Source organism: Poecilia latipinna, unplaced genomic scaffold (assembly GCF_001443285.1).
Source record: "Poecilia latipinna isolate Pla-1442-1.1 unplaced genomic scaffold, P_latipinna-1.0 Scaffold723, whole genome shotgun sequence".
In the NCBI taxonomy this organism is placed as follows: Eukaryota; Metazoa; Chordata; class Actinopteri; order Cyprinodontiformes; family Poeciliidae; genus Poecilia; species Poecilia latipinna.
The window spans coordinates 305,581-331,887 of record NW_015113339.1 but is presented as its reverse complement, the minus strand read 5'-3'; the positions used below and the strand labels follow the sequence as shown (position 1 = coordinate 331,887).

The window sequence follows — 26,307 nt, the reverse complement described above, 5'->3', positions numbered from 1 at the left end:
TAAATGACAGAAACAGTTGTGCAAACTCATGAGTTACTGAGAACTGTAGAAAAATTCAGAGGAAATCTTTTACTATATGTTAATCAGAAAATCTGGCCTTTCAGGGAATATTTTAATGCTTTTGATGGTTTTTCTATTGCATGAATACCTTTAATAAGAATATATGAAATATGTGGTATAAAAAAATTGGTTTTATTTTTAGGCCTGCATTATTTGAAAATTATATTTTAATGAATAATCTAGTGTTTTTATTTTATTTTTTTAGTTTTATGGCAGTATTCTTTCTATTTCTATTAAAATATGTTGTGCTATTGAAAAGAGTCACTAACTGAATCCAAAGACAAGTACTAGAGCAGTAAAATTATCTTTCTATAGATGGACTTTTTGGGGTTCATTTTAATATAGCATTAGCATTTATGACAAAAATAAAAATATCTAGTTATTTAAAATGCTCTAGTAAAAATATACAAATAATTAAATTGTATGAAATTTTTTTTATATGCCTATTATTTTTGAAATATGTCAAAAGTAATCTTGAGATGTGACACTTGAACTTTTTCAATTTCATGAGTATTTTCTTTGAAAATATTTGAATACAAATTCTTTTACACAGTTCCTTTCTCTAAAATTTCAACAAGAACATAAAGCATTAACTTCAGAGTTAAAATAAGAAAAGAAATACAAAACAATTTCACATGCATATGTATAAATTTATATAGGGACAAAGAAAAAAGAAGTTAATTAAAAACATTGTAAGCAAAATGTTTTACTTATTGTCTCACCCTTCAACTTCAGACAATTTGCAAATACATATAAATCGTTTTCCCCAAATATGTGAAATTTCCCATTTAAATTAAATTACAAATCCTCTTGTTTATTAAATAAAAGCACCAAATTTAATAGTATCCACCGTCAAAAAGAGGCAGACTGACTTTTCAGGGCTCTGGACCTTTAATTCCTCTGATTCCCACACGAGACTCTTCAACACTCCAGTCAGCTGACTTTAGACGCCATTTTGTCAGCCATTTCCTACGCTGATCCATTGCCAGCGTCTCTGCACAGCTCAGGACGCCCCGTCCGGCCTCAGCAGCTTCACCTACCCACCCGGGCTCGGTAGATTGTAGCGGACCGCCAACGCCACTGTTCCCGGGTGGATGAGAGACTAAACCCAGCGGGTCGGTCGGTTCGGTCTGCACTCAGAAGGACCGTCTCTGCAAGGCGCTTGGCCCCGAGGGACAGAGCGAAGCGGCACAAGTCACAGGCAGACATGGCTTTGAAGATTGTCAAAGGGAGCATCGATCGGATGTTCGATAAAAATCTCCAGGATTTAGTACGTGGCATTCGGAATCACAAGGAGGATGAGGTAAAACGAGCACACTCGGCCACCTGGAACACCCAAAAGCAAACATTGAGCAATGTTTTTCCTAATTCAACTCATTTTAGCATCACCGTTATACCGCGACTAGCTAACCAACGTTAACGCCTAACAGTGGGTAATTTAGCCAGACGTTAGAGCCAGCGGTTAGCAAGGTAACCAGCCGGGGTTGGGCAGCTGAGTTAGCTTAGCTTTCATTACATTTTTTTTTTTACAGAATGAAACCCACAAGATAGTTTTCAGAACCGTGTCAGGTGTTTGACGAGGTGGCTTATTGCAGGGCTGATACTGACAGCTGGCTAACAGTTGGAGGAAGAAGATGGCAATGAATCACAGTTTACCAGGAAATTACTGCTCAGCATAGCTGAGATCAAAACACACTGAAGGATTACTGAACTGGCCTACAGGCCACACACACACACTGGGGGGCAGAGCAGGCTTCCCACTGGCTTTAATGTTATTACATGTATGATTGTGGAGGAAAAAAAAAACGAATTAATAACATATATTAATATGTTGGCTTGGCCTCTAAATGTATCAAAAATGTAAAGAAAAACATGCCTCCTCATTTTTGTTGTGCTGTACCTTGCAGCCAAAGCTGAGGAGCTTTATGACAGTCACATTTTGACCCCCCCTGTAGCTACATTATTGTGTATTCTTATTTAACCTTTAACCCAGGGCGACAAACACCTCCATTCCGCTAAAACAGAATAAAATCACAAAAATTTAACCTTTTTCGTACAGATAATCTGCTTCTGCAACGAACTCGAAGGCAAAAGTCCTAAAAAATGTTTCCGCAGTTCACCAGTAATTTCCTGGTAAACTGTGATTCATTGTCATCTCCTTCCTCCAACTGGTTCTTAAAGCGAATGGTGTGGACCTCGTTGAAGCAGCGGCTTTAACATGCACAGAGTGGCCTAGCAATCAGGCTGACTCCGTGTTTGATGATATCATCCATGTTGCAGCTCTGAGAGCGAAGGCAGTGGGAGCTCAAACCGAGCTTTTAAATCATCTCGTGCTGCTGACACTTAGCCTGGGTGTTGATGTTGAAATGCTCAGTGGGTACTAGGCGGTATAATTAGTGTATGCAGTCGTTACTGTTGGTTGGTGTTGGATTTCTGTCTGACTTTGGCCTCCTCACAGTCTCATCTGACGGGCAGAATTTTTTCGCAGCAGCTAAACCGGCAGTTTCTATTAAAAAAAAAAAAAGAAATCAAATGTTCTAAATAAAACTCTGGGACCTGCTGCATCCTTCAAGCCTCTTTGGGTTTGATCTCTTGACTCGGATCGTGGTTTTGTACTCGGCGACAGTTGTAACCTAACCCTGGTCGCCCAGATAAGTTGCCGGTTGCCCAGCCGACAGTGGACAGTTTGCTAAAATATTAATACTACGTCCCTGTGTTCCTGTGAGTGTGTGCTAACCGTGGGCAGCCCGCATTTTCTCATGCTCTCCGTTTGCTTTTCACATGGGAGCGACATCTTTCACACGGTTCATTCATTCGTTCCCTCTTTGGTGCTTCTGCACAGACGGCAAATTGAAGAAATGCGTGAGGATGCCACTGAACAGTTTAGGGAACTCGCATAGGAAATTATTCCGAGCCGTTTGTTGGTTTCTTCTGTTCAGAGAAAGGAAACGGGTCGACTTGGAGAACTCGCACGCTCTAGTAGAGTTCCAACCCTGTTTAGGTAGAAGCCACTGGCACCAGTGTGCTGGCCATGGCCCAGTTATTTGAGTTATTTTGATTGGTTCTGAGTAACATTGAGTAAGACCGTCTCTTCTTGTGCGATCTCTGCAAAACGCAGCGTCTCATAGATTGTCAGCAGCAGAGCTCAGCAACCCTTGCCCCCCCCGCCCCACCCTCCTCCTCCTGTCACTGTGCTGTCTCATGACTGCATACACATGACCAGCACACTCCGCATAGCTATATGTGTTTGTTTTGTGGGGTTGCCCCTCTCAACAATGGCTGACTTGGTTTCTTGCATGAAAGCTGTTGACTCCACACTGCTGAATTAAATTGATTGTTTTATTAAACACTAATTGAATAATTTATTCTATTTATTTGGAGATGATCTTTTCAGGATTCTAATTGTTTTAATTTGTTGGTTTGGTTCGAGCTTTTTGCAGTTGCATTCGAACGATTCAAAGTATTGCAGAAGTGGTAATTATTTCAGTAGGTTAAAAAGTAAAACTTGCTGAATTGACCATTGTCTAGCAGAGTCCTTATCAGCCCGTCATAAGAAGTGTAAGCCACAAAAGCTGTTCCTAAAGAAATTGACTTTTCAGTGCTTTGTCCAAGTATAAGAAAGGAAAGTTAAGTGGAAGGAAAAGGTGCTGTAGCACCCAGGAGTCAGGACATTCACCTGGATAGATTGCTGATGTGTTGTGTGGTAATTCTCCAGTCAGAGCACTGAGGTCAACATCTCAGTTGCTACTGAAAGACCTGTGGAAAAATGAACGGTAATCAAGATTCTTCATTCATCATCATTAAGTTGTAGAAGGCTCCGCCTCCTCATATCACCGTTTTTAAATATCTGCTTAAGAAACTCTATTTTGTGTTTTCTATTTATTTTTTTAAAGAAATTGTTGGAACTTCAATTCCAATTGAGTTTATTTAACTTTTTAATGTCTTTTTTTTTTTTAATTCAGTCTAAATTTACTCATTTGGCCCATTTAATAATAAGCTGTATTTCAATGTGCTTTTTGAAAAAAAAAAAAAGTTATCATTCGACACCAACAGCAGTAATAACTTTCACTGCAAGTTAAATTTTTGAAGTAATAAACCAGACACAGATTAAACAATGTCCTCTTCCATGTTTTCTGCTTTATTTTTTTTACTGCTTTTTAAAAATTTTTTTGGAAGACAATTGTATTCGAATACGGCTTGACGTGTGACTCAACTGCCTCCCTGAGCCAACAGTAGGCCTCGTCAATAGATGCAATCTTGGATGGAGAGCGACATGACGGGCAGGACTTGTGCAAACTATTTGCTTAGTTCCCCCTTCTGACGACTCGAGAGCGACAACAGAACAACCGGGATCGTTGCAGCCGGCTTCTGTTGCTCGGCCGAAATGTGCCGCTCCGGATATTGCTCTACCTAATCTGATCTGGTGTCTTGCTTTTGTCTGTTCTCCCCTCGCCCTCTCCTTTTGTCTGTCCGCAGGCCAAATACATCTCCACATGCATCGACGAGATCAAACAGGAGCTCAAGCAAGACAACATTGCTGTCAAGGCCAATGCTGTGTGCAAGCTCACCTACGTAAGATCCCCTCTGCCTGCACACCCTGCCGCCGCCTGTCACTTCTGCTCCACACATATACACTCACGCACACACAGATGAGACTCTGTGTAGCGCTGGCAGTTTAATCCATTCCCTCCCTGCTTCTTCTGGTGGAAGACCATGTCCTCATTTTTAAGCGCCTGCTAAAAATGAAAGCGTTGCTCCATGCGGTTTGCAGGGTTAAGTATTGATGCAAGACATGTGAGAGAAGCACAGAAAACTGTAGTCAGTTTTGTTTTTGTCTTGTTAGACATTGTGCAATACACTGTTAATCAATTAGCAGGGTTTTTTTTAAGAGAGGAAAAAAAGTGATAGAATCTGATTGTGTTCAGCTATTATGATTATATGGTGTTATTTATCACTGGAAGGAATGATGCAGATGGATTCACCTTGATATGCAAAACAAAATGATGGTGAAATAATTCTCATGGCTTCTTGTAAAGCTTTATCAGGTGAACTCTGTAACATTGTAGCTGCTTGTAATGTGTTGCAGCTGGAGATTTCACCACTACTAGCAGCATAATTTCCAATTAAAATGTAATCAGTTTTTTTTATTTGTAGATTGCAAACGCATCGAGGTTTAAACCTCCATTCATTTTGCCGCCTTTGCTCACATTCAAAGCTTTACAGTTTCCGTATTTATCGCAGACACAGTTTAAAGCCGCCCCCTCTTCTCCTCTCATGCCCACCGTCTCCGTCCCGTCTGTGTTACAGCTTCAGATGCTGGGCTACGATGTCAGCTGGGCCGCTTTCAACATCGTTGAAGTCATGAGTTCCTCCAAGTTCACATACAAGGTAGGACTCCGGTTGTGTTATTGCTGAGCTCATCTCGCAACAGAAAGTGGCTTCTCTGAAAGTGGTACCGTGGATCCTCTCTGGGAAATGCGCTGCTCAGGTACATTCCTGTCAGCTTGCTGATGAATGCGTTTGCCTTCCTTTTTGCAGAGGATTGGTTACTTGGCAGCCTCGCAGTGCTTTCACGAGAGCACAGATGTCATCATGCTGACAACCAATCAGATCCGAAAGGTCAGCGATGCACCTGTTTTTGTGCGCCTTGATGCTCATGCTTTGTTGTGAGCTGACTGGTTTTTATTAAATCAACCATTTTTCTTTCTGTTCTGCCTATTTTTCCCCCCGAAGGATCTCAGTAGTCCCAACCAGTATGACACAGGTGTTGCCCTAACAGGCCTGTCTTGTTTTGTTACCCCTGATCTGGCACGGGACCTCGCTAACGACATTATGACACTGGTGAGTCACAGAAAATGTCAAGTTTATCTGCATGGCTCATCCTCCAGTGTCCTGTTTTGTTTTGTTTTTTTCTTGCCCTGGATGTCCGGTTTTCCCTTGAGGCCTTTTTTATTTCAGAACAGATCAGAAATGTATACTCTTTTTTAAAAATTTGAATAAAACTATTGTATTTCTCCTTTCCTTTGCTGTTTTTTACGCAGATGTCCCACACCAAACCCTACATCAGGAAGAAAGCTGTGCTAATCATGTATAAGGTATTTTTAAAGTACCCAGAATCTCTGCGCCCCGCTTTCCCAAGACTCAAGGAGAAACTGGAGGACCCAGATCCAGGTAATTACCAAGACATGCATTTAGTTTATTGTACGGAAAGGCAATTTCATTTTCAGTTTGTGGTGCTTATTGGAGGCGTATGTGATGGCACTATGATATGTTGCCATCTAAAACATTTTTTTTTGATCATAGATGAATATAATCAACAGAATGATGGGAGCCCGGTGTGTCTTACCAGGAGTGTTTTATAGTGAACGGAGGGAAATTAAGGTTACACGGTGCTGCTGTAGTGTTAAAATGAACTGGGGTGTGACGTTTTCAAGTGTTAAATCTTATGCCAGCACCCAGCTGAGGGCTGCCGCCTCACAATATAACACATTAAAAATACTGGCAAACAATCTCCCAGGTTTCAGTCCTGCTGCTGTGAGTGTTTTAAAAGTCAAACATGAGCTGTAATGCTAAACATTTATATGCTTCTACCCATCCATTAATGGAACTGAGATTCAAATGTGCATTCTGGCTTTACCTGCTACACATAAAACATAATTGTTATTCAAAATTTTGTTTTTCCGTTGCTTTCCCACTATGCACAATATACACACTTTGAATCGCATTGACTTTGCAGTCACACTGGCTTTTTTTTACCGACTCTGTTTAATTATTCTCTGCTCTCTCTCTCTCAGGTGTCCAGTCAGCAGCCGTCAATGTGATTTGTGAGCTGGCGAGGAGGAACCCAAAGAACTACCTGTCTCTCGCCCCCCTTTTCTTCAAGCTTATGACCTCCTCCACCAATAACTGGGTTCTCATTAAGATCATCAAACTGGTAAGTGAACAGGACGACTGGAGCAGGCGCAGCAAACGGAAACCCTAGAAACACGAGAATTGTCAACACTAGTAGGTCCGGAGCAAAGAAATAATGCGCTCCACTGCTTTTTGTTCTGGTGTATTTTTTTTTTTTGTGTGCGTGTGTAATGCTTTTTAAGTATTTAGCTATTTAAAAGAGCGCATGTACACTGAAAGAGGAAATGATGCCTCTTCTTCCCACAAGATCACATGACACGTTGGATACTACAGATAAAGGGTTTCCAACAGTCGTGTCGTTTGTAGCTTTGCAGTCAGGTTTAATCTGTGCTGAAGCTTTTGCATGGAAAACTGGCAAAATCCTCACACTGTAACTCCAATATTTAGTTTGACAACATTGTCACCCTTTTCCTCTCCGAACAGTTTGGTGCGCTCACGCCTCTGGAGCCAAGGTTGGGGAAAAAGCTCATTGAGCCTCTGACAAACTTAATCCACAGGTGAGATCAAAGTCCTGCTTGTATTTTTTTTCCTATGGATGCTAAAATGTTCCAGTTTGAGGCAAATGAATCTGTTCTTGCTCTTTAACTCATCTTTCTCTCCCACAGCACCTCTGCCATGTCTTTGCTGTATGAATGTGTCAACACTGTAATTGCAGGTGAGTACTGGGAATCTGTAGGGAATGCATTCAACAAATGCTTGCTGTGTTTCTAAGAGATTAGACTCCTAGATTTAAACCACAACTCCTACTGTTGAGTTTGTAAGCCCTGAAAGTTAAAAATGCATTTTGCCATCCAGTAAATCTCAGTTATCTAAATGTGTGCAAGTCAGACTTCTGTAAAGATTCCAGACCTGAGCTAATCGCCTTGTTGTCCGTCATTGCAGTGTTGATTTCTCTGTCCTCTGGGATGCCCAACCACAGCGCTAGCATCCAGGTAGGGAGCTCCAGCTTTCCATTGCACCCGTCTAAGTTTGCATGGAAATTATGCTCAATGCAATCCTTTCCACTCCAGCTGAATCATAATGCATGAGGAGCAATTGGTCTGTCTGATTGGAAGGCCAAAAGACATTTTTCATCCAGTCCATTTTTCGGTGATCCAGAAAGTTAGCTACTCCAGATTTTTTTATTTATTTATTTATTTTTTTTTACGTATTTCCTTTCAGACCTGGTGTGGAAAGGTTTAGAACATCATTAATTCCTCCGCTCCCTTTGTTTTTCTCCTGTTCCTCTCCTTCTTTCTCTCTCTTTCCCACAGCTCTGTGTGCAGAAACTGCGAATCCTGATAGAAGACTCGGACCAGAACTGTGAGCCCTCTGTCAATGCCTGCAGTGTGTCATTTTCTCATTGTCTGTGTGTTTCTGACTGTGGAACAGTCGGCCCTCGTAGATGACCGGACCGTAGACCTCCTGACTCTGGATAACTCGAACCTTATTGCACTTTTACTAAATTAGAAGGCCTGCTTGGAATACCATTGTTCCTAAGCAGCATCTGCAAATTGCTGAGTATGACTGTGAATAAGCTTGGAGGGTTCATTCTCAGACTGCTTCAGTTCGTAGCTCTATAACCAGCCAGTTTGGGGTTACATTGTTGTAGTCAGCCATTCGAGTTATCCGGACATCCATTTCTAGGTAGTTGTGTGTGTGGTGTAGACAGTGGATCTCTGGTGGTAGTATACTAGAATTTGAGGTTTAACGTTTTGTTTATCCTTTTATCTTCTCCCTGGTTTTTGAGTTAATGAGAGGAAAGGAAAAAAAAAATATTCAAGATATTTTGATCAAATGTGGCTTGGTTTTAGAGCATCATTGTTGCTCTTCAGAACCAGATGCCTGGTACGTCTAAACAGCGGCCTGTACCGTGACGCAAAACAAATACCTTATTATGGTAACTAGAGGTGGTAAACCTCGCTGCTGAACCTGCTTTGTAACAGAGCTTTGGAGATCAGAATAAAGATACTGGCTGAGAAAGCACTGCCTATCAACCAGAAATGGAAAAAATGTAAAGCATGCATGAATATCATGACTTTTCTTTTTTTTTTCTCCCCTGGTCTTCAGAGTTGGGCTCTGTTTTAGTTTTGCTTCTTGCTTTTATCAATCTTTGAGATTTTACAGCAGAACAATGCTAAAGTTCTGAAAATGAGCAAGTTTTACTCAGTTTTGTGATCAGCAGGTCAAACAGTGAACTATTATGTTTTCTAATGTATTAAAATTAAAGTCCCACAGATTCTCATCAATAAACATATCAACCAACCGCTTAGTTGTAGTTGTTGATAGATGTTGGATAAAAGTTAGGTAAATTTGCTTTTTATTCATAAATGAGGATAATCTTAAAAATCCTCATTTAATGTGAATTAAATGAGGATTTAATTCTTTTTAAGTTCTGTGGCCAGACTTAAAAATACATACAAATTTGAAATCTGCATGTGTAATATTTTGTTAGAAGCAAAGATTAGGCTCTAACATTAATCTATTTTTACTTAAATTCTTAGCTTTCATTTTAGGAAGACTTACTCGTAACCAGTTTTTTTTGATGCCAAATAAAGCAATCTTAAGTGTTTTGTTTTCAGCTCCATGAAGAGAAACGGCTCAAATGTGGAGCTAATGCAGCGTCCTAAAATTATTAGTTCCCCTTTGGGAAAGTGGTTTTAATGTTTACAGAACAAACTTACACACTAACAAGAGTGTAACCAGCAGGCTGGCAAACTTGTGTCTTAAATATAAATGAACAATGACAGGGTAAACGCTAATACATGTTCAAGTTGCATTTCTTTCTTTTTTTTTGAGCTACACTTTGAACTTTTTAGCTTAAATTTTGAAACTGAGGTTGTGTCTGCATTATTTCAATGAACAGGAGTAAGAAATGACAATGTGGGAAAACTGGCTTTAAATGATTTATTCATTTTGTTGCCCACAGTAAAAGAAAATGCGTTGTGCAAAAATGGATCCCGTTGCATGATATAGACTTGTAAAAGATGGTATTAATCGTTATCTGCTGTTTTTGTGAAGTGGCGACGTCAGTGGCTGGCCGTTTGTGTGATGGTATTCGCTGCACCTAGCCTCTCCTCGCCCCAAGGTCACTGCTTCACGTTTATTGATTGAGAAAGCTGAGACGCCTTATTATTCCCTGCCCGATACGATGACTGACAGAAAGCCTATTTTAGAAATTCCTTTTGGTGTGTGAGGAACATCTGTCAGGGACTTAAAGGATAAATCAAAACAAAGCTAGTCTCCCATGTGTACGTGTGTTTGTCCTTTCCATTGTCTTGTGTGTTTTGTGTTCCTTTTTTTCCTCTTTTTTTTTTTTTTTTTTTTCCTTTTTTGAATACGTAGCTTGTAGTAGGACTTAGGTTATATACAGGATGATCTCAGTGAATTAGAAAATCATGAAGTTAATTTATTTCTGTAACTCTGTTCATGACAGAGTGATCTAAGTGTTTATTTCTCTTTAGTTGTGATGATTATGGCTTACAGCTAATGAAAACGGAAACTTCTTGAAGAGTCTTTCCTTCGCAGTCCTCTTGAGGCTGTTACTTATGCATAGTGTTCTACCGCACTTTTTCCGTCCACTAACCTTTCCAGCAATGTGCTTTTCTACAAGAGGGTGTGGGTGACTGCAGTCATGCCTCTTCCTATTAATGTGCACACGAGTGCAATATTCCTGTATAAAAATCCTTCAGTTGCTCTTCGGTAACATTCACATTTTCTGAGAAACGTCATTCTAACGTTTTCCTCAGTTGTTGGCCATACTCATTAAAATGAACTGAAATATATTTTTTATATCAGTCTATGTTAAAGTATTCTCATCGAGATGAGTTTTATTCCTTCGATGGAATGACTGAAGTATTTAAACTTTAAAAAGCCCTTTCAGGGTGAATGCATTTGCAGCTGGACTGTAACGTAGCTTAAAATGACTGAGATTAATAATATCCACATAAATTAATAATTGGTTTTCTAAACAAATTGCATATCAGCAGACATAAGAACTAGTAAAACATTAGGAGCTGTAACTTATCAGGTTCATTGTATGAGGTTGTGCGTTTTCATCTTTGTGCAGTGAAATACTTGGGCTTGCTCGCCATGTCCAAGATCCTGAAGACGCACCCCAAGTCTGTCCAGTCTCATAAGGACCTCATCCTGCAGTGTCTCGACGACAAAGATGAGTCCATTCGTCTCAGAGCGTTGGACCTTCTCTACGGCATGGTATGGAGCCGAAACGGCACGCCACACTGTTTGACCCATTTATGCCATGTGTGAACATGCATGTAAAAGCCATTTTCATCTCGGTGAGATGTGTAAAGTGAAGCGGGAGGGAGCACAAAGATGTGGAAGCTGATCTTAATATCAGTGGAAGTTGATAACACAGCAGGATGGTTTGAAGAAAATAGTGCTCGTCTCATCCAAAATAAGATTAAATCTCTACCGTCAACTCAGAGTTTTACAAAAATTGGAAGTTGGCAACAAAACCGAGCGCATCTTCGGTTGATTTAGTTTCCTGCATTATGAGGTTTGTTCAGGATGAATAAACAGGAAGCTCATTGAGCTCGTGCATGAAGGAAAATGTGTATCGTTAGCCTCAGCAATATGTTTTTTATTTGTTGTCTTTTTATTAAGGTAAGAGACGTTAAATCAAACCTTAACTCGTCATTACGGATTGCATTTCTGCTTCGTCCAGGTTTCTAAAAAGAACTTGATGGAGATTGTGAAGAAGCTGATGCTGCATGTGGACAAAGCCGAAGGAACCACTTACAGGGACGAACTTCTCACCAAGATCATCGATATCTGCAGCCAGAGCAACTACCAGTACATCACCAACTTTGAATGGTTTGTTTTGCCGTTTGCCTGCACTCTTTTCTGCCTCGCTCAGAGTTCGACTTGGTTGGATTGAACGCCACTCGCTGCCCTGTGCGTGACTGACAGGTACATCAGCATCCTGGTGGAGCTGACCCGATTAGAGGGCACACGACACGGCCACCTCATCGCCTCTCAGATGTTGGACGTCGCCATTCGAGTGAAGGCCATCCGAGCGTTTGCCGTCGCTCAGATGGCCACTTTGCTGGACAACGCCCACCTGCTGACGGGCAACACGCAGCGGAACGGCATCTGCGAGGTTCTGTACGCTGCGGCCTGGATCTGCGGCGAGTTCTCAGAGTGAGTTCGCGTTTCCACACACAAACGCGCCGAGCGGAGGACGACTCCGAAAGCGGGCGGTTATGTAAATCGTATCGTTTTGGCAGACACCTGGAGAACCCGACGCAGACGCTGGAGGCCATGCTGCGGCCCAAGGTGGCCACGCTGCCGGGCCACATCCAGGCTGTGTATGTTCAGAACGCAGCCAAGCTGTTTGCAACGGTGCTGAAGGGCGAGGAAGGGAACACGGACAGCACAGCTGCGCAGGAAGCCAGCCAACTAATGATAGACAGGCTGCCGCTGTTTGTGCAGAGCGCCAACCTCGAAGTCCAGGAGAGGGTGAGACAAACGGGGAGCTGAACCGGTCACACCTGGACCGAACTAATCTGCTCGAGTACGTGCGATGCTGACTGGCTCGCCTTCTGTCCTCAGGCGTCCTGCATCCTGCAGCTGGTCAAGTACATCCAGAAGCTTCAGCAGAAGGACGTGGAAGTGGCAGAGGAAGTCAACGCGCTGTTTGCAGGAGAACTCAACCCCGTGGCACCAAAAGCGCAGAAGAAAGTTCCTGTTCCTGAGGGGTCAGTGCGTTTTTTTTGTTTTGTTTTTTCTTTTCCTTTACCATGTACCAACATATTTAACTACAGCTAAAATTTGAGCGCATTCTCAATTATTTTGACTACTGAAGTGTGAAAATCTTTGCATGCCTATGAAGCCTGGACCTGGACTCCTGGATCAACGAACCGCCTTCTGAAAGCGAGTCTGAGGACGAGCAGCCGAAGGCGATTTTTGCGAAGGAGGAGCCGAAACACTCCAGACCTCGTCACACGGAGGTGGACGAGAAAGAGCTCGCAAGGGTACGCATGGAGGAACGCAGCAGCTGCACATTTTACCGGCTTCATTTTGTTGCAGAAGACTTCACTCCCGTTGTCTGCATTTCATTATTTAGTATAAGGCGGTGGTTGATGCAAGTCCTCTTCTTTTCACCTTGCTCGTTTGACATTCTCAATTCTCAAAGATATAGCATGGATATATTCCCGGGCAGTGATTGTTTAATGTATTGATCTTTAGTTCAGGGTTTAAACATTATTTATCTGAATTAACCAGTTATTCGTGGATTAATTTGTGATGCGGATTTTGTTTCTTTCCCAGAGGAGGGAAGCCAGAAAGCAGGAGCAAGCCAACAATCCGTTCTACATCAAGGCTTCCCCGTCCTCTCAGAAGGTGCGTTTTCACTAATCTTTTGTGAATAATAGTGCTTCGTTTTACACTCTTTAAATGAAACAATGAGTTAATAGGCAGTTTAGAAACTTAAGGATATATTTTTTTAATTATTGTTCACTTGTTCAATATAATTTTAGAAGAATGTAGAGTATGGAAAAAAAAAATATTTGTATGCCCAGATTTTATTACGTCTTTAGCAGTCAGTGGAATACATCCACTGTTCTGCTAATCCATTTGTGCATCGTCCAAGTTAACAGATATTAACTGCACTGTAATGAAGTTTTTTCTTTTTTTATTTATTTATTTTAATATCTGTAGGTGTACCAAGAAGCTCCTGGAGTGGAGCACATCCCAGTAGTGCAGATTGACCTCAATGTGCCTCTCAAAGTCCCAGGTGTGGTCAAATATCATAACACTAATGAAAGAAATGTTAAAAAAAAAAAACATCTTAATAGTTTAGTCACCAAAATCATATTTAAAATGACTATTCCACAGTGTTTTTTTTTTTTGTCGTTCTCTTGCTTCTTGCCTTCTTTCATTTGTCTCATTTATAAACAACGCCCCTGTTGTTCAGGTCTGCCCATGTCTGACCAGTACGTGAAAATGGAGGAGGAGCGCCGTCAGAAAGAGCGAGCAGAGAAGAAGAAGAAGGAAAAGAAGAAGAGGAAAGAAAAGCGCAGCGGACGAGGGAAGAAACACGATTCGGCTCCGGAGAGCGAAGAGGACATCACTCCGGCTCACATGGTGGACATCGTTACAGAGGAGATGCCAGAGGTAGGCATGCCGGGAGATCGCAATGGCCAATTAGAAACGCCATGAGTTAAATGTCGACCCAGACATCAGTTACTACTACTACTACTACTGTTTTGCTTTTTATTGAAACTCTTCGCTCCTACCTGAGTTGATGCATGAAGCCACTAGTAAATTAGGAAAGCGAAACTGATGCATCGGCCTGAAGCAGAGCAGTAAATTCACGAAGATATGAAGTAGTGCTTGCAACGCGGGGATAACAGACTGGAACATATTAAGAATCAGTTTATTTTTATTTTTAAGCCACATCAATGCAGCTAAATCATCACGACTAACCACTGCTGACATGAATGGCTTTTTATGAACTTGTATTGATGTTACTCTGAATAACTTGTGTAGCTTAGTACCTCTCTGATTGGAGAAAAAAAATCAATATAGATGCCTGAGATATTGGGAAACTTTTTTTGTTTAAACTTTGTTTTAAATCAAAAAGTGCTTTCGTTGTTGACATTTTTAGGCATATTTTACATAAAAGAAAATACTTTGGGGAATAAGTTGCATCATTACTGTTACATTTGAGCCTTACAGGGTAATAGAAATCAAGATTTCTTGTTAAAATCGATATTTTGCCAAGGTGCTAAGTCTTGTGTTAATTGCTGTATCCGCTTGCTGCAGAATGCCTTACCCAGTGATGATGATGAAAGAGACCCCACTGACCCCCACAAAGCTCTGGACATCGACCTGGACAAGTGAGTCCACACGGCTCTGATCCTGCTTCAGTTTATGTTCTGACTAGTTTAACTCTTCGTTTCGAACTTCAATTACATCTACAAAACGATCAACCTGCTTGGTTTTGGTTTTTGTCTTTTTGTCTTTGTTTTTGAGGGCTGGGAGGCAACTTGCCAGGAACTGTGTATGTTTTTTTCCCCCCTTTTCTTTTTTTGGTAATAATTTTTATCTTAATCTTTTATTTTGAAGTTCTTTGCTTTTTAGCACAGGACTACTTAAATTTATCAAATCCCTACATTTTCTGTGTTAAATTAGTCCTAAAATAGGTTTTCTTTTCATTTTCTTCCCACTTTAACTCCTGTTTCCCAACATACTAAGGATTTTAGCCTTGAAACACCTGATTTTTTTTTTTTTTCTTAAATACTTTGGGACTTCTCTCAGTGGTCCTTGATGGCTCACCTGTGCCACTAACACGGCTCGACGGTCTGGAGCAGATTTGAAAATCTCAAAACGAATGTTTTCCTGCAATAAAAAAAGAAAATGATGCGAGAACCATCGAGACTATTTAAGCTCAAAGCTGTTTGACTGAGCTGAAGCCATACACGTTTAAACAGACGAGCTAAAACGTCATTAGCGAAGCGTAAATAGCCTGAAAGCTTCAACGCTGCACTTTGTGTTGAGATTTCTGACCAAAGCATCAAAGTTGATGCCACTTGGCCCTATCCTTCCTCACACTCCTCATTGCTTTCTGCTTCCTCTTTCCTGTGCTTGCACACAACCATCACTGCCTCTCGGGTGTGGGCAGTTTGATGGAGTCGGCTGGGCGCAGGTGAGTAGAACCCCAGCCACAGGAAGTGGGCTCTGACTGCACACAGACGGGCTTTACCGGCTTTGTCTTTCCGCTAATGGATGCCTTTATACTTACAATGCAGCTGCCTCGTCCTTTTCTAGTCGGAGCTTGCCCTACCCGCTTCCTTTCTTTTCGCTCCCTGCCTTGTGTTTTCTATAACCAGCAGCTTTGGACAGTTTATCCAAGTCCTTGTTCTCTTACCCTGACGCCTCCTCCCTTCTGTCCCGCGCCTTTGCACTTAACTTGACAATATCAGCATCTTTTAATTCAAACAAATGTTTTGTTTTCTTTTTGTGCTCTTTAAATTAAGACTGTCAATAAAGAGAAGCATACAAACACATTCGTTGGCATGCTGGTGCTGATATTTTCAGGTCTTAATCTTTAGTAATCTGTACTGCTGGTATAGGCTCCCAAAAAAAACTTATTTATTTTTTTTATTTCCTTCAAATAATGATATGGCGCATGCTTTTGGAGGCCTTATCACATGCGGTACATGCCTTAATGCTTCTGTCCACAGTTCCCAAGTCATACCTGCTTCTGGTCCTTTGATGTGCCCTTTAATCAGTGCTAGTGTGTACGTTTGAAAAGCATAACATCAATTGGTTCTCATTAAATTTTTCTATTTAACCCTATCTGTAAGTCATCCTGGAAGAGGTTGAATTAGTTAGTTTTAGGAGTAGAAGGTAATTTCAAAGGAAGAGTTGGACAGTTGTTTATGGATGGATGCGAGTCCTGCAAATACAATGCGTTTTAAGCAGGAGCAGTATGTTTTCTGGCTCTTAAATTTAGTTTTTTATCAAAAAAAATTACAAAATGGCGTCTGACATCAGACGGAAAGCGTCGTCTGTCCATAGATCTTCGCCAGCAGGGGTACACACTGCATGCTGGCCTAGCTTCGAGGGTGAAAAGACACGAAGACTTGTGTGGAGAAATCTTCCAATGTATAACTGTCTAATGCTTCAGGCTTAGAGAAATAGCACAGCTCTGCATTTTGGAAAACCGGAATGTGCCTGAGTATTGCTTTCTGTTGCACCTTGTATTGTTGGCTTGCAAAACAAACTAATACTCAATAGTTTTCCAGGTCTTGGCACCAAATCCAAGTGGGTCAGTTGCGAAACAAGGTCTTGTAAGTAAAGTGATGGGTTTCTGTACGTTTTGCTTTTTGTCCAGGCCGCTTGCAGACAGCGAGAAGCTGCCGGTCAGGTCACATCGTCCTGCCGAGGCCCAGAAAAGCCCAACGGATGGAGAAACTGAAAATGCGACTTTGCCGGAACCCAAGAAGAAGAGCAGCAAAGAAAAGAGAGAGAAAAAGAAGGACAAAGAGAGAGATCGGAAGGTGAAGGTGTGGTTTTGATCACAAAGACCCTCGCTCTTCAGGCTATCTAGTATCATAAGACAGACTGAATATTTAAAATTGTTAATCAGATTTATAAAAGGACATCTGTAAGCTGCCAGCTGCTTTGACTTTGTTCTTTAGCCTGACTGAAACATAAATCTTTTTTTTTTCTTTTGCTTTCTCAGAAAAGCAAAGACGAGAAAAAGAAGAAAAAACACAAGCATGAAGACAAGGAGGAGGATCTCCTCGGGGGTCAGGCTGACGAACCTGTGCTCCAAGCAGAAGAAACGAGTCAAGTGGCAGAACCGCCCTCTTCCTCTTCTACTGCTGCAGAGGTACTTTCAAAACAAGTCTAAGCCGAAAAATGACTATCATCTAATAGAAATTCTAAATCATGAGGCCTTGCAAAAGTTTTTAAACCCCTCAGACTGGTTTAGGGTTGACACAATACAGAAAATGTCAAACTTGATGCCAATACTAAGAAAAAAAAACGCAAGACTGTATCACTGCAACTATTTTTCTTTCTTTTTGAAATTGTCGATTTCAGTCTAGAACCACTGTTTAAAATTTAGTCGTTTTATTATCGGCCACACTGGCTTCCAGTTCATTTGTCACTGAATAGATGAAGTAATGAAAGGGACGTGCAGATCATTTCGTCACTTAACTTGGTCGAAAAAGGAGTCTCTGCTGAGGCACGTTACCCTGTTGATTCATACCTGCAGTTATATCACAATGTGCAGGAACTTTACAACTTTATTATTGCGGTGTTAGTTGTAGCGTTGCTCCTCGGCTTTTTTGTGTTTTGCTGTTTGTCAGCCTCGTAGGCAAAACGAGTAACAATCAGGTTGTTACTGACGCTTTAAACGTCCAGCGTCGGCAGCAGCAGCTCAATGTTTTGATTCTTTGCCATGATTGTTCTGATGATCCTCAGAAGGAACTAAGAGTATCTGTAGCACTGCTGTGTGACAATGACTTGTTTTCTATCGATTTTGACACAATTGAATTTCATTGAAGACTGTTTTTGGTTTTTGGGTTTTTTTTGTCTCTATTATATTATAATAGCTCTAATTTTAACAACCCCAATTTGATTACATTAACACACCGGTGGACTCAGGTTTTCCTTCAACTTTGATATTGTGCGCTACTTTGCTGTCCTGTCAGACATTAAACTTCTCTAATGTCAAAAATATGAAGAAGTTTAAGACGTATGAATACTTTTGCAAGGTGCTCTAAACGAACCCATGTAATCAGAAACGCTATAGCATAAATATTACAGCTGCTCTGAAGAAGATCGCATGTAAACAGATGTTTTGATTGTTTTCCCTGACTCAGCACTTCCATTGCTTCTTCCTAGCCTCTCTTTCCACCAGCTCCTCTGGTCTAGTATCAGCTTCCTCGTAGCTGACTGCAGTCTCTTGCCAAATGCTTGATTTATTCATGAAATAGTGCAGTGTAGTCTGTTTTCATGAATAGTGGTAAGATACAGAAACTGTGTGCTCACCTCCCTCACCTCCTGCTCCCCCCTCTCCCCTCCCTTCCTCTTTTAGGTATCGGATCTGGATTTCTGGCTCTCAAACGCTCCAGTGCCCTCTAACACCCAGGTTGAGTCATTCCCACCCTCCCTCTCTCCACGTCCTGCCCTTCTGTTCTGCACATCCCTGTTTCATAATCCCGTGTTTCATGGACCTTCCTCACATGTTGGACCACACACTGTTTCAGTGGCTTCTTCCCTTTTTGTTTCCCTCTTCCTACTCACAGGTCACATAAAAGTCTATCCAATCCACTCCCATTTTTAAGTGCACATCTTTTTTTTTTTTTCTCTAGCATGTATGTCTGTGTACTGTATGTGTGTGCTAGTGGTTCCGCGTTAGTTCCTGTTTTGCCCAGCGGGTGTCCTTCTGTTATTGAGGTCAAAGTGGGAATTTGTTTTGTTGGTGTCCACGCTGCATTGTGATGCGTCTTTTGAATCTTCCTTAGCAGTCATGTGTATTTTTGTTTTTGTGTATTTTTTTTTCTTGGTCTGTTGTGTGTTTTAATATTAGTTTCACCTAGTGAGAGGAAATCCCTATTTGTGAGACTAATTTTGTGGTTAAAAATGTGTCTCATTAGAGATTTTCTGATGAAGTCTTTCATGATCTGAGAAAAACACCTAAGCAAGGACTTACCTTCAGAGGACTCTGGATTTTGTGTATATTCAGCCTTACAATAGGCATGTTTACTTAAAAAAAAAACAATACAGCATTTTGCAGGTGTTTATTTTATATTTTCAGGAACATTATTACAACCTTTATAATTCTTATTTTTGGCAAACTTATGAATAATTGTTTCTTTAAAGAAAACGTAGTACATAGAGTGGAGCAAAAATGTACAATAACATTTTCAGGTAAGTGTGCCTTTTGCACAGCTTGTTATTCCTATTTGACAAAGTAAAATTAACCTGTTACGTCAGGCTCAGGTGCTGCTTGCAACTGTGACGACACTAAAGTGACTTTAAAGCATAGGAGTGATATGACCAAAATTCTTAGCGGTTTTGAAGCCGTAGCTCTTTAAAACCTTTGTCCACCCGTTCTGCTAACCGGGCCTCCACCAAACACGCGTAAACTTTTCATTTTGTCTTGTTCCTTTTTTTTGGCGTCGTAGAATTTGCCTTTTGATGTCCACAAAAACCTACTTTTACATATTTAATAAACTGGTTTGTGAGGACTTGCTAAGTAGAACCGGTGCTGTCAGGTGTCTGGATCTTTATCCTGGAGCTCATCAGCCCTCAAGAAAAAAAAAAAAAAAGCAATCTAGAAATGGGCCTTAACGTGTTTTTTGTTTCTGCATCGACTGTCTCTCCAGCAAAACGGATTGTATCGGTGTATATTACATATGTTGCTTAGATCCCGCCTGGCCGACAGTTTCAGTGTTTTCACTAGTTTGTGTGGCTGGTTAATGCAGTAGTTTTACACAGCATATGACGCAACGAGGCATGTTTATTGTCCTCCCTAATCCACTTGCCTCTTCCGACACAGATGTGGCAAACTCGGCCGTATGTGTTTGCGGCCGCTCCTGCTAATGCATTAATCTGGTGCTTTGTGTTTGGGTGTGTTTGTGTGTCTGAGCAGGAAGCAGCAACAGTAGCAGCAGCAGCAGCCGCCCCAGAGCCCTCCGTCACAGCGCCAGACTCCGAGCCAGACGAACCCAAAGACACAGAAATGGAGGAGACGGTGAGTCACGCTGATGATGTGATCAAAGTTAAATGTTTGGCCGCAGTCCTCAAGATCCCAGTTTGCGACACCCTGGCAGGGTTTGTTGCATTGGCAGCTCTTCCTTTCCAACAAGCTGGGGTGGGTGATGTGACATAAACCTGATGGCATCTGTCGTGTTCCTCTGCTTCAGCCACTTTCACTGTCAAGTGTTTACGTATTTACTCATTTGTCTGGCCTAACAGTAATTCGTGGCTACGTTCTGTGTTTTAATGACTAGAAGTCCTCAAAACACAAGAAGAAGAAGCAGAAAAAGGAGAAGGAAGAGAAGAAGAAAAAGAAGAAGCATCACCACCATCATCACCATAGTGACGGTGCTGGAGACGAGTCGGTTCAGAACGGCACCGTTGAGGAGGAAGAGCCCCTCCCGGTCAGTGTTAAAGCAGCAACTGTAAGGTTATTTATGTGCCAATGAGGTTTTTTTTTTCTTTTAGATACAACCCATGTATTTTATCTGCTAAGTTAATTATTATAACATGCTCCTTTTTCTCTATTAGCGTCTCTCATCCCAAAGCCAGAAGAGCTCAAGGAGAATAATTTATCATCATTGTTTTGCTAGCTCTGTTCAAACTCACTTCCTGCTACAATCACACTTTTGCATATTAAACATCAGTGGCACAAAATGGCTGATGTGACCTGAGCTTTTCTCTCCTTTCAGCCAATGTCCAATTACTGCCTGCTGGCTGAGAACTCCTACATCAAGATGGTGAGTGACTGGGACGTTTTCTTTTTAAACCTCATTCACCGTTTGGCATCAATATGTTATTTAACTCCTCAGTTTGATTTCTAATGAACACGAACAATTTTCAGAAGTTGGATTATGTTTGGCCTTCAGTCTGACATTAAGAAACAGTCAGTACATTTGTCTTTGTTGCTGATTGTTGTTCATCTTAGTTTTTTTTTTTTTTTTTTTTGGTGTGTCATTAGCTAAGATTACCCATGTTTCAGCAGCTGGTATTTCATGTGATAGAGCTACACAAAGTGGCAACTGTGTGAAGTGGAATGAAAAGGAGACATTGTTTTCCACAACTTTTCATTCCACTTCCCTACTGTATGACATTTTGTGTTAGTCTGTCCAGTCCCAATGCAATGCATTGAAGTTTATGAAACATCGATGTACTGAGTAGATGAGCTGTTTTCATGTGAAAATGTTACCAATGGTATTCGTGTTCTGGATTTTCTAATTATGACTTAAAAAAAACAACTATTATAAAATAAGAGGTGGGGAAACAAAAGCCTAAATTACTTTCCGGTCTCTTGCTCTTTTTAAAGATGATGGAAGATGCTGACGAGGTATTGCTCACCATTCTGTCAGTGACAGAGTATCTTCTAAGCTCCTTCCTAGATGTGCTGTTCTCTGTCCTTGTTGTTTCTCACAGACTTGCCCTCTGGGTCAGAATACATGAAAGCCTCTGTGGAGTGTCGCTTCAGTTTCTAAGGCTGATGTTTGTCCCTGTGTTTATCTTATTGTGTTCAGACTGGTTCTATGAAGCCCTGCGTCCTCTCATTCCAAACTAATTAATCAAATTTCCTGTGTTTCTTGAAAGTCTTTTGTTTAAATTTATTTATTGTTTTTATCCAAGTTCTTGAACTGCTTCGCGAATGAATGTTGCGACTGTGACGTAAAAACCTGTTTGGTTACCTGTCCTGTGTGTCCTCAAGGTGTACGACATCCAGGGGAACCTGCAGGATGGCAGCCAGGTGGTTGTGTCTGTTATATTTGAAAACAAGTGCAACAGCTTCCTCAAATCCATGGAGTTCAACGTCTTGGACTCTCTGAACTCCAAACTACAGAGGCCAGAAGGCTCGGGTCCTCACGATGGCCTCGTCGTCCCCTTCCAACTTCCTCCAGGTCAGAAGGGACCTGCAGAATGCCGCCCATGAAAGTCCACTTGGGCTTTTTAACAATTTCTTTGTCTCTGTTGGTGAAGGTGTGTCCAATGAGGCACGGTTTGTCTTCACTGTGCAAAGCATCGTAATGCCACAGAAACTGAAGGGAACTCTAACCTTCATTGTTAAGGTCGGTATTAATATTCACACGAACAGTGCTGTATCCATAAATAAAACAGAAGCATTATAGAAGAACCGCAAGAACATTTCTACTGACACTGCTTAACTTATTTTTGTCAAAGGTTTTTTTTATGTATTTATTTATTGTCTCTATTTTCCTTCTTTTTCAATTTTTTAGAGTCAGTTATAGTCTACAGATTATTTTTTTGTTGTTGTTTCTACATTTATTTACACAAATTTCTAATTCAGTCCTCAGACTTCTCGGTATACATTTTAGAACTTAGTTCATATCCATTTTTGGATTTTTAAAAAAAATTAAATACCACAGTGGATGTAATTTATATATTTTACCAAAACTATAAAAATATATTTGTGTATTGTTTTTATTTTTGCAGAATGAAGACGACTCCACTCATGAGAAACTGGACTTCAAACTGCACTTTACCTGCACCTCCTATTTAATCACTACTCCTTGCTACAGGTGGATGATTTAAACGCACACACGTGCAAATATTTAAAAGCGATTAATGTCTCTGCTCAGTTCAAAAATAAAAATAGTTCAATAGCATAATTCCTGATTTATTTGGGCCCTCAAACCACTTTAATGGCGACACAGTCTGATGTCCATGTGTTCAGCTGAAGCTGGAAAATAAACTCGCCTCACCTTCAGCAAGACTCAGGGTCGTGAACTCTGTGTGCTTGTGGGTCTAAACGTTTTGTAACCTTCAACCGTGTTCGTCATGCTTTTGGGACTTTTTGTTAGTCGTCTCTCTTTGGTTTGACACAAACACTTTTGGAATGTGTTTCGCCGATAACTGCTGAACATTTTGTCTGCCGCCGCAGGTATGTCTCATAATCTGGTTTGTTCTTTTCAGCGACGCTTTTGCAAAACTGTTGGAGTCGGGAGACCTGAAGAGCAGCTCGGTGCGGCTGGAGGGAGTCAACATGCCCTTCCACCATCTGCTGGCCAGGATCTGCTTCCACCACCACTTCTCAGGTAGCCTTTCTGCTTTTAAAGTTTAAATCACTTTTCTTTTTTTTCTTTTTTTTTTCCATTTGTGCGAGACCGTAAAAGCACCCACTCCGAGTTATTCCACCAACTCTGTTGTAGTCTTAAGTGGGCAGGTGCTTGCTTAGCACAAGCGCCTTCAGTTTCTACTGCCATCAGCATTAGCTGCAGCGCTGACGCTTCAGTGCTGCAATAACTCCAGTCGGGCCTGAGGAAAAAAAAAACAAAACATGCAGTTGTTGAAGACTTGAAGCAAGTTCCTGGAAAGTAGTTGAAATATTCTGAGGTGAAAATTTAAATTTCACAAAGTAGTTTTAGTTTTTATTTAACAGGAGAATAATAGGAACTCTGAGCTTCAGCTTTAATAAAAGTTATATAAGAATAGCAATAACTACAATAATGAGCTCCGTGTCTCACATTGTTAGTCCACATTCAGCTCTTTCTTATTTTATCTAAATTTGCCACTGATGTTTTTTGTTTTTTTTAACATAAATACTGAGGTTGTTTTATGTCACAGGTCGGTCTTTATAAATCCCACCTAAAATGACAAAACTCCAATTCCTCAGCACTATTTATCAAAAGTAACGATGTATGATTATAGATTGTTTAAATCAACTCTTTTAACTCATTGAGCATTCTTTAGTTGAACTATGGCGAGAAAAATTGTTTTATTCTGGCCTCTGATGTCGTCCTGTTGGTTAGGCATGAACTTTGACATGCACATTAACAAAGGAACCTGCTCTTGTTTTTTCTCTTAGAAATATTGCCAAAGCTGGAAATGATCAGTTTCAGGATCCTTTTAAAAAAAAATTCTCATTATTATAGAGCCCTAAATGGTTCAAAACTTGACTTGCTTCACTTGCATGCTCCAAGTAGGTCCCTGAGGTCAGCTGATCAGGGTTTACTGGTTTTCTCTCATAGAAGACTTAAAACTAAAGAGGACAGAGCCTTTGAGGTCTGCGGCGTTGAGATAGTGCAATGCGCTTCCACTGTGTGTAACGAGATTCAACAACTTCAGACATTTTTAGAAACAGCTTAGGACTTTTTTTTTTTTTTTTTCTCAGCCATTTATAAATAAATCCCAAGTCATTGCATTTCACATGCTTTGAATTGTTGTCTTTATTTGCAGGACCTTTTTTTATGCTTGTATTCTATACGTGTCTGTATTCTGTATTTTAACTTGCACAGCGCTTTTATGTGTCTCCTCCTTGAGAAGCCCCACATAAAACTTTTTTTTACTCGTTTATAAGTGAACAAACAAAATCCAATGCCAAAGAGGGACCATACCAAGAAGTGACTACAGAAAGTTATGTTTTTTCTGAGCTAAGAATCTTTGCACAAGTTTTACTTGTCTTTACTAGGTGTTGGTTTTTATCAGCACCCCCTAGTGTTTCATGTACACCAAACTTTGTAAGGAGGCTTCAATTATTAGGAAATTAGCATTTGAAGCTTATGCAACTCGCCATGCAAAAGTCAGCCTTTTCCTGTCTTGTCGGCAGTATTTCAGCATCAGGCTTTTACTAGGAGAGATGCTCTCAGTGACATAATGAGGCTTCTGTCTGAAAAACCGATTAAAATCTTACCTGTCAAACCAGCTGGGAGCAGCCGTGGGTCCACCACAGATGCCTCTTTAATGGGGAAACAACCCGAATAATAGTTTATTCCCCTTGTGATTCTTTAACTAGTTGTGGAGAGGATCGACTCCTGTGCCTCCATGTACAGCAGGTCCATCCAGGGTCACCACGTCTGTCTGCTGGTCAAAACTGTAAGTGACTCTTTGCTTGTTAGCTGTGCCTTCATTGCCATAGTTAATTTCTATGTAAAAACATGTAAACAAAAAACAAAAAGGAGATGATTAAAAGCTGATGTAGTTTTAGGGCAACCACTTTTGTTTAAAACCAGCATGGAGTTTGCTTTAATGTGTCCCAAGACCTTTTAGATTTTGCATAATTTCAAACAAAACCATGCTGAAAAACTAAAGAGGACTTGAAGCAAGTTCCTGCTGTTTCTTATAAGTAGAGCCTCAGATCTTTGTTTTGAAATGTTAAACCTCATCATAAAATGTTGTCTTCGTTGCTTGTCCTCTTCCCAGTCTGCTCAGACGGTGTCCATCGACGCAAAATGCGACGAGCCGACGCTGCTTGGGAATGTGCTGGATGAGATCAAGCAGACCTTCTCTCAGTGCTGATTGTTTCTGACGGCCCCAGGGTGCACCCGGCCCCTCCATGCCACCCACTCCCTCATTATAGCAACACAATCACATTACGAAACACTGCGGCTGGCACCTCCAGCTTCACCCTATTTATTAGTCCTCAAATTTTCAAGATTTCTTTCTCCTCACATCCGCTCCGATTCCTCTACACTTTTTTTTTCCCTCTGCACTCTCAGCTCTGTGGTCACTCAGCTTCGCTCTACGTTGTTTTACAGACTCGCTGTCTACATGCATCGTCTTCTCTGTTGTGTACCATGATTTTTACTGGTGTTTCCCAGCTCCTCCTTGCTCTGGATTGCCTCACGTCCTCTACTCTCCCAGGCCTTATCCCTCTGCCTTCCCGCCCTGCTGGCAGTTCATTCTTTGACAGTCGTGTAATGTAACAACTGGATGTTTGCTGTTGATGGTTGAATTGTATTTTTACTGTTTGAGGTTTTATGTTTTCATCTGTAGTTTGTTTTTGTTTGGCGTATGGGTCTCTTCTCTTTTGTTTGAAGCCTGTCTTCGCCTTCGTCTCGACTCCTTACATCCCTCTTACTGAACATCATTGCAGCTCTGCTCTGTGGGCCTGGAAAAACGGTGTGACTGACTTTTTTTTTTTTTTTTCCACCTGGGTCCTAGCTGGAAAAAATGTAGAACTCTAACTTGGTCACCTCACCTGGTGTATGAAGACTAAACATTTGGGGGCAGCTGCTTTGCTGATGGAGCAGAGAGAAAACCAAAGCGAAATACACTAAAAGGCAGGGAGGTTTAAAGGTTTAATAAAATGCTCTGTCCCTAATTTCTCATTGGTCATGCTCAGAGCAGATGTGGTGTTTTTAGAAACAAAGAAACTTAGTGGGTCAATGG

At 41.0% G+C, this 26,307-nt stretch overlaps 1 protein-coding gene across 8 annotated transcripts; it reads left to right on the top strand.

The window, feature by feature from the left end:
- Window positions 1-997: 997 nt before the first annotated feature.
- ap3d1 (adaptor related protein complex 3 subunit delta 1) lies at window positions 998-25,516 on the top strand. 8 transcript variants are annotated; one of them, XM_015045367.1, is made up of 35 exons: window positions 998-1,363; window positions 4,537-4,632; window positions 5,368-5,448; window positions 5,599-5,679; window positions 5,794-5,901; window positions 6,102-6,231; window positions 6,855-6,994; window positions 7,396-7,469; window positions 7,578-7,627; window positions 7,855-7,904; window positions 8,226-8,274; window positions 11,021-11,166; window positions 11,639-11,787; window positions 11,884-12,114; window positions 12,201-12,432; window positions 12,526-12,671; window positions 12,806-12,947; window positions 13,243-13,314; window positions 13,633-13,708; window positions 13,889-14,088; window positions 14,740-14,813; window positions 15,599-15,622; window positions 16,814-16,985; window positions 17,165-17,314; window positions 18,527-18,580; window positions 20,087-20,188; window positions 20,448-20,597; window positions 20,886-20,933; window positions 21,500-21,520; window positions 21,890-22,079; window positions 22,159-22,247; window positions 22,633-22,718; window positions 23,113-23,234; window positions 24,932-25,011; window positions 25,339-25,516. In XM_015045367.1, exons 1-35 carry the CDS (start codon window positions 1,268-1,270, stop codon window positions 25,432-25,434), a joined length of 3,807 nt encoding a protein of 1,268 aa, XP_014900853.1. In that variant the 5' UTR covers window positions 998-1,267; the 3' UTR covers window positions 25,435-25,516. The 8 variants fall into 8 exon arrangements, with proteins under 8 accessions (XP_014900853.1, XP_014900854.1, XP_014900857.1 ...); XM_015045368.1 differs by having other exon boundaries at window positions 999-1,363; window positions 16,814-16,979; XM_015045371.1 differs by lacking the exon at window positions 15,599-15,622 and having other exon boundaries at window positions 999-1,363.
- The last annotated feature ends 791 nt before the right edge of the window (window positions 25,517-26,307 follow it).

Excerpts from the sequence above, each read along its gene's own strand:
- ap3d1 (XM_015045367.1), top strand. The coding sequence starts at position 1,268 with ATGGCTTTGAAGATTGTCAAAGGGAGCATCGATCGGATGTTCGATAAA. Across the intron at positions 14,089-14,739 it reads TTACAGAGGAGATGCCAGAG|AATGCCTTACCCAGTGATGA; the intron begins GTAGGCATGCCG and ends CGCTTGCTGCAG. Across the intron at positions 22,080-22,158 it reads CCCCTTCCAACTTCCTCCAG|GTGTGTCCAATGAGGCACGG; the intron begins GTCAGAAGGGAC and ends CTGTTGGTGAAG.